Below are 19,943 nucleotides of genomic sequence, written 5' to 3' on the forward strand. Positions count from 1 at the left end.
CAATGAGTCTGAACCGGCTTGACAGCAGCTGCTGGTACCCTGAATAAATCGGAGTCAGGGATTGTTTGCACCCAGGGATGCTGCTTCTTGTGTGACTCTGTTAAACCACAGAGCCTCACACACGGGGTGCACCCAGAAGACTAGCAAAGAAGGTGCTATGATTGCGTCAGTGGGGAAAACCCAAGAGAGGCAAGAAATGTTTAACTGTTCATTTATTCAGCAAATCTTTATTCGTTGCCCTTCTTATGCCAGAGATCACGCTGGGTCCTGGGGACACATTATTAATATTTGGCATGATTTTTGTTTCTTGATTTATTTTAACCTACAGAAATTTTCAAGCTCAGTACTGGAGGATAATAGAATGCATTTTCATGAACCCACCACCTATTCGCAGTCTTCGCTTTATCTAACTTCCCGTACTTTTTTCCCCCTGAAGTATGTGAAGGCGAATCCCAGACAGCGTATCGTTTCCCTCGTAAGCCCTTCGTGATGTACCTCTGTCAGATAAGGCCAGTTTTGGCATAGCATTTTTTGCTAATTCATAGCTTTGGTCTTCAAGTTTAATTTTTTAAAGTTTATTCATCATTCATCCCACCAAAAAAGAAAAGTGAACCTGTAATTTAGTTATGACCAATTGTTAATAGAACCTTAGTTACAGTATTAGCAAGTTTTGCCTGATGTAAAGATACGTGCTTTTCCCCTCCTCCTCCTTCTTTTGTCGGCGATACTAGGAATAACAAGAGCAACCATGCTAGGAGCCCTAGTGGCTCAATGGTTAAGGATTTGGCTGCTAACTGAAAGATTAGCTGCTCGAACCCACCCTGCAGCTCCATGGGAGAAGGACCGGGTGATCTACTTCATTTAGAGATCACAGCCTAAGAAACCCTATGAGGCAGCTGTACTCTGTCACATGGGGTTGCTATGAGTCAAAAATGGACCCAACGGCTCCTAACAACAACAACCGTACTAGTTGTTTAACGTATGTACTTAGTGCATAAAATTCTTGCACCAACCCAAAGAGGTAGTAATTATTTTCCATATTTTGCTGATGAGGAAGCTGAGGTTCATTGGTTTCTGTGAAACCTGGGCCTTGCCTCCATATCTGGCTATGAAACTGTGCCCTTTCACCATGCCCAGCTGTCAAAAGCATGTCTCCTTTGTAGAGGCTGAACTGCACATTAAATGACGTATATTTAAAGAAAATGCTCTAAGGCAGAGTCACAAATTCATAGGGCTATGGGCCCTGGTGGTGTAGTGGTTAAAAGGTGTGACTGCTAACCAAAAGGTCAGCAATTCGAATCCACCAGCCGCTCCTTGGAAACCCTATGGGGCAGTTCTGCTCTGTCCTATGGGGTTGTTAAGAGTCGGAACCGACTCAGCCGCAGCTAGCAACAACAACATGGGCCATGCGTGTAAGTGAAAAGACAAGGGGTTAAGACACTGGGGAAGGGTGGGCCTCCATACCAGAGAACAAAGACCTGCTACACCTTTGCCACCTGGAATGAGGACCCATTTTGCTAGCACTTTTGATTTTTATTTGAATTGTCCCAATTTTAAAAATACTACTTAGGCCAAGCAAACCGCATCATGGACTGATTAGCCTACTTGCTGCCTGTCTGTGATCTCTTCTTTAGAGTAAACTTTAAAGTGAATTCTAGGCAAAAATGTAATGATACTAGACATCATGCTTAGGGTTTTTCTTGGCTTATCAGATTTAATGATCACAAGCCTGAGAGTTATATGCTGTTATTATGCCTCTTTTATGGGTAGAAGAATGGCAGTGTAGACAGCTTAAGTAACTTGCCCACATTAGCATGTTGAACTGGGATTTAAACCTTAGATCTGTCTACTTTAATGTACTGCTTGTTATTTATTATCTCTTAACCAGCATAGTCAAGCTACTGCTAATACTCTGTCAATTCACATGAGATTATTTTACATTGAAACTGTCTAAAAGAAAAATTTTTTTCTCGTAGCAAGCATATTTACCTTAAGGACATCGTGATTGGTAAAGTAGAGAGTCAGTGAAAAGGAGGGAAACCCTCGAGTAGATGAATTGACACATTAGCTGCAACAGTGGTCTCAAACATAGCAACAATCACAGAGATGGCACAGGAACAGGTGACATTTTGCTCTGTTGTTTATAAGGTTGCTATGAGTCAGAACTGACTTAATGCAACTAACGATAACATCATATTTACCTTATGTGCCAACCGTTTCTCTTAATCCCTTCTCACTAGGCACGGGCATCAGAAGGCATTAGGTCGGAAAATTAGAAATAACCCATAGAAATATTCAGATACAAAGTGAGTTGGAGAAGAGAAGTAAATGAGAATGGATAATTTTGTTTGTTGTTTGAGGTGCATACAATCATAAATACAGGTGCATACAAACTAAAATATAGGCCTGCTTTCTCACAAAGAGTTATGAGAGTGTTCCATGGATGAAAATACTGTCATGAATTGAGACTTCTGTAAAGGTCAGAGTACCATAGAGGGGTCAACTTATTCAGTGAACATGGAGCTCCATGGAGAAAAGCCACGCTGACTTCATATCCTGGTCCCTCTTTGTCTTCTCCTTCCTCCCCTGCCCTCCTCGCCCTACTTCTTCCTCCTGAACATCTACTCCCACCACCAACACACGTACACATGTGCTGACAGATTCTTCTACTGCCATAGGAGCCAGCAGGGTGAGGTTTAGGGAAAATGCTCTTTATTGTATCTGAGATTCCCTCTCCCACCTCTTGGTCTCTGCCTCCCATAACTACGTGTCCAAAGAGTAATATTCTACCCAACTTCTCTCTTCCCCAACCCACTCTTCCAAGGCTGAGCCTCGATACGTTGGATATTTTGTAGATTTTCTGATTAAAGGAAGGAATCTACATTGTGAATGGTGCTCAGTTGTCAGGACAGCAGTAATGAACCCGTGTTGTATGCCAGGAGAATAAGTTCCCCACGAATTAAGAGATATTTAAGAGACATTTTGAGCATAATTTGGGTCATTTAGTCTTATTTAAAAACAGAAATAAATTATGGCTGTTGCATCTTGGAAATGATGCCTTTTTGTTCAGTAAATTTCAGTATGGCGTGCAGACTTGTTCAGAATCATTCCACGGGCCTTATGGTTTAAAATGAGTTTGTTTTTTTGTTTGCTTGCATTCTGGAACAACATTTAAGTATTTAAAGTCTTCCTTGAAGGATTGAGAAAGGAGGAGCCTACTGAACTTGATCGAGCTTGGGCCTCGTGGTCTTTTTTTTAATCTATCTTCTCAGCATCACAAGGGAAAGCTTTGAAAGATAGAGTAAACCACCAAGAGGCTGCCTAGGAGAGCTCTTCCATTCAGGAATGATGGTGGGGCTGTGAGAGGCCAGAGAATATAGATTTGGAATTTGGGGCAGAGTCATCTCCACCTGATCCCTCTATATGAGCCATTTGCTCAATGTCCCAATCTGTGGGGGAGAGAAAGGGAATGTCTGTAAGAAATGAAGGGCTGCATAGTGGGTACCAGTAACTAGGGGAGCAAAGCAGAGAAAGAGGAACTACTACCTGCTTTGAAAATAGCCTCTCTACTCATAAAAGGAAGGTTAGAAATTTACGAGGTAAAAAATTAGACTGGAAAATTAGAAATAACCCACAGAAACATTCAGATACAAAGTGAGTTGGAGAGGAGAATGAGGATGGATAATTTCATTTGTTGTTTAAGGAAGGGGAAATTTTAAAGAAAATTAAAATAATTTTAGACTCCCCACCACTAAATTCTATTTGCTGGAAAAAGTATTGTCATTACATTAGTGAATTAGTCTTTGCGTGGAACTGAAACGTGCAATGGCTGAGAGAAGGGATTATAACCCTGGTGGTGTAGTGGTTAAGTGATACGGCTGTTAACCAAAGGGTTGGCAGTCCAAATCCACCAGGTGCTCCTTGGAAATGCTATGGGGCAGTTCTACTCTGTCCTATATAGTGCTATGAGTCGGAATCAACTCAACAGCAATGGATTTGGTTTTGGCTTTGGCCCTTGTTTTGGATATACAGGCTATACTGAGCCAGCTTTTGTTTGCCCTTTTTTTAGCATTTCATTCAGTCAGAGCCCCTCCAAAAGGGGCTTGCATTACTTCTACTCACAACCTACTGGCCAGAATCTAGTTACCTGGACAATTTGAGTCATTACATGTCTTTCGGTAAAAAATATATATATATACACTTTTCTTTGGTTATATACTTAGGAGTGGAATGTCTGGGTCATAGGTTTATATCTGTTTGGATTTAGTGGATGTTGCCAGACAGATTTCCAAAATGGTTGTACAAATTAATACTCCCCCCAGCAGCCCATGAGATACTGGTTGACCACATCCTTGCCCACCTACTCAACCTCTTCAAAACCTACTTACACCCTCCCCCAAATACCTCTCAACACTATGTCTAGAGCTAGATTTCAAAAGCCACATAATGAAAAAGTCAGCTTTACAAACCTAATTTTGTTGTTGTTTTAAAATCAATTAATGTTAAAAATCAAATCAACTATTTAATTCATGAGGACCTTTCACATTAAAGTTTAACCTTAAGTGTTCAACCACCATGTACTTTTAAAGGAAACATTTCTAGAGATGTCTGGGCTCACTTTTACGTAGTGGTAGCTACTGCCGTTGGATTCGACTTGACGGCAACGGGCACCTACTGCCGTTAACATCTGTGATTTTAAATATTAAACAGCACTGAATGTTGAAATGTACCCTAGAAACTTGGTAACTGTCTGTCAGCTTTTCTTTTATCTTTTAAATATAACCATTCCATTGCTGTCATTGCTTCCAGGGGTTAATTTTCATGCTTTAAACAGAATTTCTTTGTTTTGTTTTGTTTTGTTTTGTTTTTGCATCACTAAAAGAGACTAAGAGCTTACATTCTTTCTCTACCTTCGGATAGGAAGACTCGTTTGGTTTTTGAATTTTAGTTCAACAACTATCTAGGCTGCACCAGGCGTTTTGGAGTTTGAAGGGATAGCTAGCCCACAGTGTCTGCCATCCAGTGACATATACCATCGATTTCTGAACCAGAAGGACAAATGTTTTGAATTAGATATGAGAAGAAGGAATCCTCACACAAACGTTTCTTCCAACCTCCCAGTCTAATATTTAGCCTTAGATACTTCCTTTCTTCTTGTCAAGATACTTCTTCATTTAAAGCTTTTTTTTTCCTCCTGCACAAATGGCCCTTACAGTCTTGTTTAACCCCCTCTCCCTCTTGAAAAAATATTGATTCTAAGAAGACTCACTTGGCTTTTGAAATTTAGTTCAACTGCTAAGATTCAGGAGAAAGTCCTCTTATGTAAATAAGGACATAGTCCAGAGTGCCTGTCATGTGACAGACTCTCTATGTGTCAGGATTGCGTCTCCTTCAACTTTGCGGACACTGTGTGCTTTAGCAGATTTTTCAAAACTACTGATATGGCTTCTTTTCAGAAATTTGGCACTATTCGGGCGGATTTGATTGAGCAGATGAGATTCAAACAGAGACTGAAGGTGATCCAGACACTTGAGGATACTACGAAGCGGAATGTGGTAAGTCCTTTGAGAACTCGCATGTGGCCTTCTTCCTCCATCCTTCTTCATGCTCGTGCTGGCTCATAAATTCCTTTCTGACAGAACTGAAGATGGTTTAAAAGAGGAAAGTTAGGAATTTTCCCAATATGGCATTTTTTAAGTTTGTGAAATTCTTTGTGTTTATTATTTTTGCAGGTGCGCACCATCGTGACAGAAACTTCCTTTACCATCGATGAGCTGGAAGAACTTTATGCTCTTTTCAAGGTAACTTTAAAAATAAACTCATGTACATTCAAGAGGATCAAAGAATTCACTTTAGTAGTTCAGGTTTTTATTTTTCTGTTAAGTTGCTAAGGGTAGCATGAGTCTCAGCATGCACAAGTGTGAAGATAAACTAAAACCAAACTCATCGTCATTGATTTCAGAGTAGAACTGCCCCCATAGGGTTACCAAGGCTGTAATGTTTACGGAAGCAGACTGCCACATCTTTCTCCCATGGAGTGGCTGATGGGTTCGAACTGCCGACCTTTTGGTTACCAGCTGAGCACTTAACCACTGCACCACCAGGGCTCCTCCAATAGAATATAGAGCTGAAAATTTAAAATTGGAGTACTCGCTATGAAAAATAAGCATATTCTTATACATAAAGTTGGTTTTTTTGCTCTCTTCCAATCCATATGAATTTTGTTTCCGTGGACCAAGGAAAATGTGGTATTACTTTATAACACTCATCGGAATGATGGTGATTAAGTTTAAATTCTGCCTAAAATTATTGTAAATTTTAATTTCCTATATTAAGCTTTGGAGCCCTGGTGGCGCAGTGGTTAAGAGCTTGACTACTAACCAAAAGGTCAGCAGTTCGAATTCACCAGCTGCTCCTTGGAAGCCCTATGGGGCAAGTTCTACTCTGAAATCGACTCCATAGCAATGGGCTCAACGGTTTTATATTAAGCTGTATACCAAAATCAAAACCAAGCCCAGTGCCGTCGAGTTGATTCCGACTCATAGCAACCCTATGGGACAGAGTAGAACTGCCCCACAGGGTTTCCAAGGAGCACCTGGAGGATTCGAACTGCCAACCATTTGGTTAGCAGCCGTAGCGCTTAACCACTACACCACAGGGTTTCCGTTAAGCTGTATAACACCCTTAAAAGGAAATAATATGTAGCTAGCTAAATTAAGGGTAAGGCTTTTGGAATGTTTAGGAAAAGCTTAATTGGCTAAGTTTCTGTGCTGTCTATTTTATAATTCAGCCATAGCAACCTTGATCCTTAGTGAGAAAGTATTATATTAGTAAATCAAGCAACATATAATTTTTTTTTCTTTTAGAGAAAGTATCTTTGTCATAACTGTTAACATCATAGGTAAAATATGACAATTGGCAAAAAAAGAGCCTGGAGGATGCCTTTTATGCAGGTACCAATTTTATCACACTCTCTAACTGGGTAGCTTTATGTATATGCTATCTTTTACTGTCAGAACTAAGCTGCTTTGAGCACTGCAAAGATAGTGCAGGAAGAAACATAAATATCCAAGTCAAACACAAATAGATTTGAGAATTAGAGAATGTGATAGCAGGAGTGTTCTCACTAACTCCCTCCTTGCCTGGGAGCTCCTGGAGGGCGCCACCGATTTATTTACTTTTGTTTCCTAGTGTCTACTATTGTGCCTCTCTTCTAGCAGGCATTCCAGTCATGTCTGTTGAATAAATAGATAAATCAGTGATCAGTTATCAAAATTGTACAGCTCCCGCATGCTTCTTACGGGGGAACTGAGGCCCAGAGAGATGGAGATCTTTGAGCTTTCATAGTTAGTAATGCGCTCTCTGTATGTAGCAGCAGCAGCAGCATTGCCAACAGAGTGAACAACAGCGGCCCCACCAGCCTCCATGTGGCACTTGAGGGCGAAGCCTCCAGTGAATCATATCATTAACGTTTTATTCGTACCTGTTGATTAAGCACCTGGAGCCAGTTGCTCATTGTAAATTAGTTATCAGTAAGGAAAGGGTCCCTCTTTAGTTCATAGAAGAAAGATATAATGATCCAACTATGACCAAAATAACCTCGGATTTTAAAGGGCTGCTAAAGACTAGAGGAGATCTGTTTCACAAGTCAGCCAGGAAAGAGGGCAGGATTCTGGGGTAAATGAACTGAACAGGAGTAATAGCTGGAGGCAGCAAGACCATGGGTAGTGTCTTAGGCTGGGTTCTCTAGAGAAGCAAAACCAGTAAAGCATATAAATATATAGAGAGAGATTTATATCAAGGAAATGACTCAGGCAGTTGTAGAGGCTGGAACGGCCTAAGTCCGTGGATCAGGATAGAGGCCTCTCTTGATTCACGTAGCCACAGAGGCTGGTGAACCCAACTTCGGCAGGTCAAAGAGGAGGGCTCTTGCTCACAGACTATGACGATCAACAAATCCCAGGATTGGCAGGCAAGACCACAAGGCTTCTCCTAATTCACGTAGCTGCAGGGGCTGGCAAACCCAAGATCCGCAGGTTGGAGAGCAGGCCTCCCGCTCGCAGGCTGTGAATATCAACCAATTCCAAAATCAGCAGATAAGCTGATAGCTCAAGTCCCACGAACCAGAGGTCAGATGAACAGGAGGTGGCCGCAGGATCCAGTACAAGCAAAAAGCCAAAATGTCTGCTTATATTTGAATGCAGGCCACACGCCCAAGGAAACTCCCTTTCAGCTGATTGGCAGGGCAGGGTTTTTGAGTTTAAGAAAAACTTGCTTTCTTGAGGCATAAAGTTAGTCTCTGAGTACAAACGACATACTTGGTACCTGAAGATGCACATAGCAGAGAGTGCTCTGCCCAGTTAAGTCACAGCTTCAGCAATTTCTGAAGCTGGTACTTCCATACAACCTTCTGGTGTCTTCCAAAGTGTGCCTCCTCTTCCTATGTCATTGCCATCAAGTTGATTCTGACTCTTAGGGACCCTGTAGGACAAATTAGAACTGCCCAAGGGGTGGCTGGTGGATTCTAACTGCTGACCGTTTGGTTAGCAGCTCTTAACCACTGCACAGCAGATCCCATCATGGGAGTGATCACATATAAACGCTAAGAATGATGACCCAGCCAAGATGACACACAATCTTAACTATCTCAGGTAGATAATAGAAAGGGCAATGACATAGGAAGAGGAGGCACACTTTGGAAGACACCAAAAGGTTGTATGGAAGTACCAGCTTCAGAAATTGCTGAAGCTGTGACTTACCTGGGCAGAGCACTATCTGCTGTTTGCTTCTTCAGGTACCAGGTATGTCGTTTGTACTCAGAGACTAACTTTATGCCTCAAGAAAGCAAGTTTTTCTTAAACTCAAAAACCCTGCCCTAAGAGTATGTCAAGAAACATAAGTTCCCCAAGTCTACTGAGCACCCCAAGAAAGAAGCCACGGCCATTGGTTGGTGTCAGGGATGAGAAGGAGTGCCTGGTACTGTAGAACCCAAGATAAAACCTTCAGTTGTGGACTCCTTCCGAAAGCTTGTGGTGAACAATTATTGAGTCATTACTACGTGACAGGAACCCCTCCAGGGTTTTAGCCCTTAATAGAGCCAATCTCTGGGCATCTTCCTTCAGATTCAAAGACAAGGTGCCTTCTGCTTGGACAATAGGGTAAAACTTGGGGGAAAAGGTAAAAGGCTGCCACCCTGAGGCACAATTGGAGTAAATGTGCTTCAGGGTCCCTTTGCCCAAGTTTCTCTTGAGCTCTTCCCAAATTGGTCTTTCTGTTACAGGCTCTGGGTCTCTAGGCCTCATTGAGGAATGGGGGAGGTGGCCTGCACAGCTTGTCTTTTCATAGTCACCGTGAAAGTGTTTCAGGAATAATCTCATTGTTCTGCATAATCAAATAGTCTCATTATTGAGACAAATCAAATATTTTCATTACTGTGTCGGTTTGGGTGATTCAGAGTCCAACAACCAAAACCAAAAAAACAAATAGCTACGGTAATATGTAGAATTATATAGAAAAAAATAAAGAAAGTCGAGGGGATGCGTTTTCACTTTTGAACTGTTTATATGACGTTTAGTTAGGTCAGGATGAAAGGTCTAGGGCTTGACTCCTGAATTTTACTTCCTAGGGTTCCAGTTCACCTACAAGCTGCATACCCTTGGGCAGTTTATTTAACCTGTCAAAGTCTGTTTCCAAAACTGTAAAATGGAGAGAATAATAGTGATAGTATCAAATTCATAAGGTTGTTGAGAAGATTGTATGAGATAATCATGGAAAAGACTTTGAATAAAGAGCTGTCATTGTTATTATTCAAGATATGCCTGAGATATATGAGAGTTCTGGCTGTCTACCAAGCCCACTGCCATCTGTTAGACTGCTGACCTTTTGGTTAACAGCCTGAGCTCTTAACCATTGTGCCACCAGGGCTCCCTGATCGACTACCAAAAAAAAAAAAATCAAACCCGTTGCCATCAAGTTGATTCTGACTCTTAGGGACCCTGTAGGACAAATTAGAACTGCCCAAGGGGTGGCTAGTGGATTCTAACTGCTGACCCTTTGGTTAGCAGCTCTTAACCACTGCACCACCATAGCTGGGGTGGAAATGCAAAGTCTCAGCAGGGAACTTGTTAGACATGCAAATTATCAGGAGGGGTTCAAACCTGAATGAACCTGTTGGAAGCCCTGGGGCAGGTTGGAAGATTACACACTCACAACTGACTTCCCCTGCTCCGTTTTTCGGAACCCCTTCCCCCGCTTGGCAAAGGCAAAGGGAAAGATCTGTTTTTGAAAGTGCTTTTTTTTTTCTATTGCAATAGCTATACATGTATGTAGTAAAATAAACAATACAATAGAGAAAAAAAAAGAGAGAATAAAGTAAAAATAAAGTCTACGTTTTCATGCCCCTCCTATCTCCACCACCTACCACCCAGAGCTAACTCTAGATGTATGTGTGTGTCTGTCTGTCTGTCTGTCTGTCTGTCCTCCCAGACCTTTTTGCTTTATTTTTCAGTCTTCCTAGGGTGGGGCATGTATTTCTACCAGTCAGTATGATCTCATGAATAAAGAGGTGCCTTGTTTCCAAGCACAGAAACAGCAAGCTCTTTGCTGGACCTAAATCTCTGTTCTCCTCACCAAAGTGATTCCTACTAATAATTTTTTTTTTAATTCTGCATTAGATGAAAGTTTACAGAGCAAATTAGATTCCCATTCGATAGTTTGTCCGTGTTTCATTGCTTGTTTCCATTTCCCACAATGCATCAGCACTCTCCCTATTTCCACACTGAGTTTCCACCTTTCCTTTCATCCTGGTTTTTTACCCCTTCCTGCCTTCTTATCTTTGTTTTTGGGCAAATGTTGCCCTTTTGATCTCTTATAATTGATTGTTCTAAGGAGCGTGTTTCTCTCAGGTGTTATTATTTATTTTATGGACTTGTCTATGATTTGGCTAGAAGGTGGTCTCTAAGAGTGGCTTCAGATACAAGTTAGAAGGGTGACTAAGTCTCAGGGGTTCCTCTAGTCTCTGTCAGGTCAGTAAGTCCAGTACTTTTTGTGAATTTGATTTTTCTGTATTTTTCTCCAGCTCTGTCTGGGACACTCTGTTGTGATGCAGTGGTAACTGGGCACCATTTAGTTCTTCTAATCTCGGGATTCTTTGGACTAATTGCTCCCTTGAGTCTTTGGTTTTCTTCATTCTCTTTTGCTCTGGGTGGGAGGAGACCAATAGTTGTATCTTACATGGCTGCTCGAAAGCTTTTAAGACCCCAGACACTACTCACCAAAGTAGAATGCAGAACACTGTCTATATGAACTATGCTGTGCCAGTTGATGTAGATGTTCCCTGAGTCTATGGTCCCTTGCCTTCGAGCCTAGGAACTTCATCCCATGAGGTATTTGGTTATGTCTAAGAGTTTTCCCTGACTGTGCCCCTTGTATGCTCTATTGTCTATATTAATATATATGAGGAGCACCTAAAGTCATGTGTGTAGAATTATCTACCACCAAACCTGTATCTGTCGGTGGGTGTGCTCCCTTACACCCTCCCACACCTCTTGGCATATCTATCTATGTATCTATTCATAACCTACTAATAATTTCTCTAGAACTATATGCAGATGTGTGAACTAGGAAGACCACACATTTGTGGATTGAATACCGTATGGCTATGATAATATGTGGTTTCAGTGACCAAGGAAGGCAGGGTGTTACGTATAAACACAGGACACTAAACTGGGAATCAGGAAACCCAAAATCTCATCATGATTTTTCATTCACTAATTAACTGGCTAGGTGACCTTATATAAGATTACCTAAACTAGAAATCTTTTTCAGGTTAATGTTCTATTTATTTCTTTTAAATTAAAAAAAAAAAAATTGTTTTGTCCCTCTTTATAGGAATTATTTCCTAAAAGTATTTGTGAATATGTGTATAAGGGGGAGAAGAAGGGAGTGTTTTCATTTCTTTCTTCACCTACTTCAGTAAAGGAACAGGATCCTTTATGCTGATATAAACTGCAGAAATTGTTGCCATGGAGTTGGTGGGGGAGTGGTCAGGTGGAGATATATGTACAATGAGAAGACACAGACGGGCCATGAGAACAGAGCACCACTCCAGGGGATGCACACAGGTTGACATAAAGCCGTTCTCCACACTTAGAGATGGGCCTTTTCTTCCTGATATTCGCTGTGAGATAGAGTCCTCAGTAACCATTCTGTTCTTTCATTTTTTCAGGCGGAACATCTAACCAGCTGCTACTGGGGCGGGAGCAGCAATGCACTGGACCGGCATGACCCCAGCCTGCCTTACCTGGAGCAGTATCGCATTGACTTTGAGCAGTTCAAGGGGATGTTTGCTCTCCTCTTCCCCTGGGCATGTGGAACCCACTCCGATGTGCTGGCCTCACGCCTGTTCCAGCTATTAGATGAAAATGGAGACTCTCTGATTAACTTCCGAGAGTTTGTCTCGGGGCTAAGTAAGTACATAGTGTTATTGCAGAGCTGGGGGTTTAGGGGAGGTGGGCAATGGGATGGTAACCCTGGTGGTCATCAGCACTGCCCCCAGGGCCACAGCCTGTACTGCCTCAGAGGATTGGGTTGAGAAGACAGTGAACCACATACCAAGGTTTGCAAACTGATTGTAAAATTTGTTTTTACTTAATAGATCTATTATATGGATAAATCATTGCCTTCCACATTAGCCCTCAATGCTAGTTAAAAGCACATTATCAGAGAATTTGCAAGACCATAAAATGCAAACTTAAACACTGAAAACATTACAAGAACCAAACCCATTGCTGTTGAGTGGAGTGGATTGTAACTCAGGGTGACCCTACAGGACAGAGTAGAACTGCCCTACAGAGTTTCCAAGGAGCAGCTGGTGGATTCAAACTGCCAACCTTTTGGTTAGCAGCTGAGCTCCTAACCACTTGCACCCCCAGGGCTCCATATAAAGCTGCTCCATATATATATATATGTATATGTATATATGTATAGGACTCTATGTATATCTATGTAAATTGTCATAACATTTCATAAAAACATTTCCCAGTGTTTATATCATAGGGCTGAAAAGCCGCAACAGCTCTGCACCCTGAGTAGAAGCCTTTTTCCTCCTTGTTGCCCAGAGGAAGGTCCATCGATCTTGAGACAAGCCTCCTGCGGGTGGCTTCATGTTAGACTCTCATTTGACTTGTTTACTGCCTTAAATTCTTTACTGGATTCTTGTTCCAATTGTGATTTTTCAAAAAAAGCTACATGGTGCTAGAGTTTGTTCTAACCAACGCGAGGTTGTGAATGAAACAAGCATTATGTCAGACTGCCAGAATACACTGGAAAGGAAAGTTGTTTTATTCTAATTGTGGTGCTCTGCAGCCCTGGGCCGTGTACTTAAAAACGACACACCCAAGGAAAGATGAGGGTCAGGCACATCTCCAACCATGACTCCAGAGGGTGCCCTAAACTGCTAATAAAGTCTGGAGGACTTACAGGCCAGAAGAAAATGATGATTTAAAAAAATTACTTCTAGAAAGCTTTCATGTATGTGCTTAAAAGATTGGGGGTTGGGGGGGTTAGCATTTTTTGAGTGCAGGCCCTGTTCTGGATGTTTTAGAACTTGTATTAGATCATTTAATCCAAACAACAACCCTTTGAGGCATTAATAATAATGATAGTTGGCACTTAAACAGCATCTACTCTGTGCCAGGTACTGTCCTAATTCTTTGTGTGAATTTAGCTTACCTAAAGGCACACACAGGAGCCCTGGTGGTGCAGTGGTTCAGAGCGCCACTGCTAACCAAAAGGTCGGGGGTTCGAATCCACTAGCCACTTCTTGGAAACCCTATGGGGCAGTTCTGCTCTGTCCTATAGGGTGGCTATGAGGTGGAATTAACTCAATGGCAATGGGTTTTGTTTTTTTAGAAAGGGACACAAGTACAAAGTGATAGAGCTGGGATTTGTAGTCCAGGCACCCTGCGGGCAGTTTGTGTTATTGTTAACATGCTTTATTACCTCCTTGCTTACTGTTATTATCCCTGGTTTCAGGTAAAGAAATGGAGGCTCAAACAAGTTAAGTGACTTGCTAGGACATTAACGTTTAGCCAGTCAATAAATATCTGTTAACTGAACTGAAAGGCACAGTTTAGTACCTGACAGACCCAGGATTCAGTTGGAGGCTGTTTGTCTTGAAGGCTCATCATTTCCCTGCTGCTTCATGCTGAAGACTGCAAAAGCCAAAAACCAAACCTGTTGCCGTCAAGTTGATTCCAACTCATGGTAACCCTATAGGACAGAGTAGAACTGCCCCACCGGGTTTCAGGTTAGCAGCCGAGCTCTTAACCACTGTGCCAGCAGGGCTCTGAGGACTGAAAAAAGGAATATTTTTTTGGAGGGGTATTAATTTTTACTAATACATTCTCCTTACTAAAAAAATAAAATGAAATGATACTGATAAGGCTAGAGACCCCTGTGACCCTGCTTTAATCTCTTCTGCCCCCAAGGCAATCACTGATATCAAAGAGGGGACTTTTAAAAAAGTTATCTTTGGATAAGAATAAAAAAAAACTGCCATTGGGTCAATAAGAATACAAGTGACAAAAATAAATATGAATATTTAGTTCAGATCACATAGTAAGTACAAAGGATTTGAAACTTGATGTGGTGGTTCAGGAAACCCTAGTGGCATAGTGGTTAAGTGCTACCAAAGGGTCAGCAGTTCAAATCCACCAGGCACTACTTGGAAACTTTATGGGGCAGTTCTACTCTGTCCTATAGGGTCGCTATGAGTCAGAATCAACTCAACAGCAGTGGGTTTGGTCGGGTTTTTTTGTGGTGGTTCAGTGGTAGAATTCTCGCCTGGCATGGGAGAGACCCAGGTTCAATTCCTAGCCAATGCACCTCTTGTGCAGCCACCACCTGTCTGTCAGCAGAGGCTTGTGTGTTGCTATGATGCTGAACAGGTTTCAGCAGAACTTCCAGACTAAGACAGACTAGGAGGAAAGGCCTGGAAATCTACTTCTAAAAAAAAAATCAGCCTGTGAAAACCTATGGATCACAAATGTCTGATCCACAACCGATCATGGGAATGGTGCAAGACCAGGCAGTAATTCCTTCATTGTACATGGGGTCACCATGAGTGAGGGGCTGATTCCATGGCAGCCAAGAACAGCATCCTGGCTCCAGAGCCTGAGCTCCTAATCCAAACATTTTCTGGCCAGACCTTCTGTCACGCTGTTATTTTTTAGTCTATAAAATGTAACCTTTTCAGGGGGAGCTCTAAGCCTGGCGGGGTTACCTACCGACAGTGTTTCATGTTGGTAGTTTTGTGACTTCCAGGTGCTGCATGCCACGGGGACCTCACAGAGAAACTCAAACTTCTGTACAAGATGCACGTCTTACCTGGTAAGTGACACCGAGCAGCATATGTGATGTAACCATGAGCTGACCCGAAACCTCTATTTTTTTTTTGCATTGTTGTTTAGGTGAAAGTTTATAACTCAAGTTAATTTCTCATGCAAAAATTTATGCACATATTGTTATGTGACCCTAGTTGCAATCCCTATAATGTGACAGCACACTCCCCTTTCTACCCCGGGTTTCCCGTGTCCATTCAGCCAGCTCCTGTCCCTCTCTGCCTTCTCATCTCGCCTCCAGACAGGAGCTGTCCATTTAGTCTCCTGTATTTACTTGAACTAAGAAGTATACTCTTCACGAGTATTATTTTATGTTTTATAGTCCAGTCTGATCTTTGTCTGAAGAGTTGGCTTCGGGAATGGTTTTAGTTCTGGGGCCCATGTCTTCTGGGGGTTCCTCCAGTCTCAGACTGACAGTACTAAGTCTGGTCTTTTTACTACAACTTGAGTTCTGCACCCCACTTTTCTCTTGCTCTGTCAGGGACTCTCTGTTGTGTTCCCTGTTAGGGCAATCACTGATGGTAGCCAGGCACCATCTAGTTCTTTTGGTCTCAGGCTGATGACCCTTTCTGTTTCTCGGGCTAATATCTTCCTTGTGTCATTGGTGTTCTTCATTCTTCTTTGCTCCAGGTGAGTTGCAACCAGTTGATGCATCTTACATAGCTGTTCACAAGCTTTAAAACCCAAGACACCACTCCACGAAGTTGGATGCAGAACATTTTCTTAATGAACTTTGTTATGCCAGTTGACCTAGATGTCTCCCAAAACCATGGTCCCCAGGCCCCCACCCCTGCTACTCTGTGCGTCAAAGTGTTTGGTTGTGTTCAGGAAACTTCTTAGCTTTTGGTTTAGCTCAGTTGTGCTGACTTCCCCTGTATTACGTGTTGGCCTTCCCTTCACCTAAGATAATTCTTGTCTACTATCTAGTTACTATCTAGTTAGTGAATTTCCCCCTCCTTCCCTCCCCACCCTCATAACCGTCAAAGAATGTTTTCTTCTTTGTTTAAACCTTTTCTTGAGTTCTTATAATAGTGGTTTCATATGATATTTGCCCTTTTGCAACTGACTAATTTCACTCAGCATAATGCCTTCCAGATTCATCCATGTTGTGAGGTGTTTCGAGGATTCATCACTGTTCTTTGTCATTACATAGTATTCCCTTGTGTGAATATACCATAATTTGTTTATCCGTTCATCTGTTGATTTCGTGTGATGGCTCTTATTTCTCTATGATACATGCCAAGGAGTGGAATTGCTGGATCATGTGGTACAAGTGTTCCAGTCTCTCCCCAACCTCTTCATCATTTATTATTTTGTTTTTTGGATTAATGGTAGCCTTGTTGGGGCGAGATGGTATATCATTGTAGTTTTGATTTGTATTTCTCTAATGGCTAATGATCGTGAGCATTTCTTCATGTATCTGTTAGCCGCCTGAATGTCTTTTTTGGTGAAGTGTCTGTTCATATCCTTTGCTCATTTTTTAATTGGGTTGTCTTTTTATTGTTGAGGTGTTGCAGTATCTTGTAGATTTTAGAGATTAGACCCTGATCAGATACGTCATAGCCAAAAATTTTTGCCTAGTCTGTAGGTTGTCCTTTTTACTCTTTTGGTAAAGTCTTTTGATGAGCATAAGTGTTTGATTTTTAGGAGCTCCCAGTTATCTAGCTTCTCTTCTGGTGTTTGTGCGTTGTTAGTTATGTTTTATATTCTGTTTATGCCATGTTTTAGGGCTCCTAGCATTGTCCCAATTTTTTCATCCATGATCTTTATCATTTCAGATTTTATATTTAGGTCTTGGATCCATTTTGAGTTAGTTTTTGTACATGGTGTGAGGTATGGGTCTTGTTTCATTTTTTTGCAGAGGGATATCCAGTTATGCCAGCACTATTTGTTAAAGAGACTATCTTTTCCCCAATTAACTGACACTGGACCTTTGTCAAATATCAGCTGCTCATATGTGGATGAGTTTACATCTGGATTCTCAGTTCTGTTCCATTGGTCTATGTACCAGCACCAGGCTGTTTTGACTACCATGGTGGTATGATAATTTCTAAAATAAGGTAGTGTGAGGCCTCCCATTTTGTTCTTCTTCTTTGGTAATGCTTTACTTCTCCAGGGCCTCTTCCCTTTCCATATGAAGTTGGTGATTTGTTTCCCCATCTCATTAAAAAATGTCATTGGAATTTGGATTAGGATTGCGTTGTATCTGTAGATCACTTTGGGTAGAATTGATATTGTCACAATGTTGAGCTTTGCCACTTATGTAGGTCTCTTTTGGTTTCTTGCAGTAGCATCTTGTAGTTTTCTTTGTACATCTTTTCCTTCTCTGGTTAGATTTATTCCCAAGTATTTTATCTTCTTAGAGGCTATTCTAAATGGTATTGATTTGGTGATTTCCATTTCGACGTTCTCTTTGTTGGTGTAGAGGAATCCAACTGATTTTTGTATGTTTATCTTGTATCCTGATACTTTGCCAAAATCTGCTATTAGTTCCAGTAGTTTTGTTGTGGACCCTTTGGAGTTTTCTGTGTATAAGATCATATCACCTGCAAATAGGGATACTTATACTTCTCACTTACCAATTTTGCATGCCCTTTATTTCTTTTTCTTGCCTTATTGCTCTGGCTAGGATCTCCAGCACAATGTTGAATAAGAGTGTTGAAGGGCATCCCTGACTGGTTCCCATTCTCAAGGGTAATGCTTTCAGACTCTCTCCATTAAGGATAATGTTGGCTTTTGGCTTTGTATAAGTACCCTTTATTATGTTGAGGAATTTCCCTTCTATCTTATTTTGCTCAGAGTTTTTATCATGAATGGGTGTTGGACTTGTCAAATGCTTTTTCTATATCAATTGATAAGATCATGTGGTTCTTGTCTTTTGTTTTATTTATGTGATGGATTATATTGATTGTTTTTCTAATGTTGAACCATCCCTGCATATCTGATACGAATTCCACTTGGTCATGGTGAATTATTTTTTGACGTGCTGTTGAAGTCTATTGGCTAGAATTTTGTTGGGGATTTTTGCGTCTATATTCATGAGAGATATTGATCTGTAGTTTTCTTTTTTTGTGGTGTCTTTGCCTGGTTTTAGTGTCAGGGTTATGCTGGCTTCATAGGAATGAGTTCGGGAGTATTTGTCTTTTTCTATGCTCTGAAATACCTTTAACAGTACTGGTGTTAACTCTTCTCTGAAGGTTTGGTAGACTTCTCCAGGGAAGCTGTCAGGGCCAGGGCTTTTTTTGTTGTTGTTGGGAGTTTTTTAATTACCCCTTTTTTAATCTCTTCCTTTGTTATAGGTTTATTTAGTTGTTCTCTGTCTGTGTTAGTTTAGGTAGATATTGTGTTTCTAGAGATTTGTCCATTTCCTCTACGTTTTCAAATTTATTGGAGTAAAATTTTTCCTAGTATTCATTAGGATTCTTTTAATTTCAATTGGGTCTGTTTTGATATTGCCTATCTCATTTACTTATTCGGGTTATTTGCTTCCTCTCCTGTTTTTCTTTTGTCAAACTGGCCAGTGGTTTATTGATTTTGTTGATATTTTCAAAGAACCAGCTTTTGGTGTTAGTTCTTTCAAGTGTTTTTCTATTCTCTATTTCATTTATTTCTGCTCTAATTTTTATTATTTACTTTCTTCTGGTGCCTGCGAGCTTGTTTTGCTACTCTCTTTCCATTTGTAGGTGTTGTAGGGTTAATGTTTTGATTTTGACCCTTTCTTCTTTTTGGATGAAACCTCTATTTTGCCATAAGCTGTTTGCCTCTTTTTGATACACCAGATCACTCATTGGCCACTAAGAACAATCTGAATAATGACCATTCACACTGTTTCTCTGAACCAGCATGTGCTTGATTCTCTGGTCATTTACCTGTTTGACGTATGAGCTGTGGTAATAGGAAAGAGCAGACATCTGCAGGTAGAATAATAAGTAGCATTTGGTAACCCATGGACAAACGGATTTTGAGAGAGAGTGAGTCTAGGGGGAGCAGTTCTACCACTGACAGAATAAGTGGGGAGGTAGTGAGGTTTTAGGTAGCAGGTGTTCAATTTTAAACATGGTTGCCATCCATTTAAGCCAGCCAATAAATATCTGTTATTGAATTGAACTGAAGGGCGGGCACAGTTTGGTACATGATAGAAATACATGCTGGTAATACTAGGAAATACTAAAAAATAATAATAAGGGATTAGCACTAAAAATGGAGGTAGAGCAGTTCTATAGATTAAATAGAGATAGAGCTCATACTATAGATTGAGCAGTGCTACTCTGCACACATAAGGTCATCGTGAATGGGAATCAACTCGATGGCAGCTAACAACAGCAACACGCATTTGGGAATTGTATTTATAGCATACAATTTCCTATGATTTGATTTATAAAACATTTTTCTCCATAGGATTTGGAAAATTCCCCCATAAAATGGAAAATTTAAGGGACCCTGTTTTGTGTTGTTATTAAAAAGGGAAGTAGAGTTGGAAATAAAGCAGAAAGTACCCCACCTCTTATGGCTAGGTTTTAGAGCCAGTAGCATTCAGAGACC

General features: G+C 41.1%; 1 protein-coding gene across 1 annotated transcript in view; it reads left to right on the forward strand.

Moving 5' to 3' along the window:
• Window positions 1–19,943, forward strand: part of TBC1D9 (TBC1 domain family member 9) — a 146,495-nt gene that overhangs the window by 120,561 nt on the left and 5,991 nt on the right. Inside the window, exons 14-17 of the mRNA XM_049885237.1 lie at window positions 5,457–5,555; window positions 5,733–5,801; window positions 12,227–12,467; window positions 15,325–15,390. Coding sequence (XP_049741194.1) covers window positions 5,457–5,555; window positions 5,733–5,801; window positions 12,227–12,467; window positions 15,325–15,390 — 475 coding nt within the window. The remainder of the gene's footprint in view (window positions 1–5,456; window positions 5,556–5,732; window positions 5,802–12,226; window positions 12,468–15,324; window positions 15,391–19,943) is intronic.

This window comes from Elephas maximus, chromosome 5 (genome assembly GCF_024166365.1).
Source record: "Elephas maximus indicus isolate mEleMax1 chromosome 5, mEleMax1 primary haplotype, whole genome shotgun sequence".
Classification (NCBI taxonomy): domain Eukaryota; kingdom Metazoa; phylum Chordata; class Mammalia; order Proboscidea; family Elephantidae; genus Elephas; species Elephas maximus.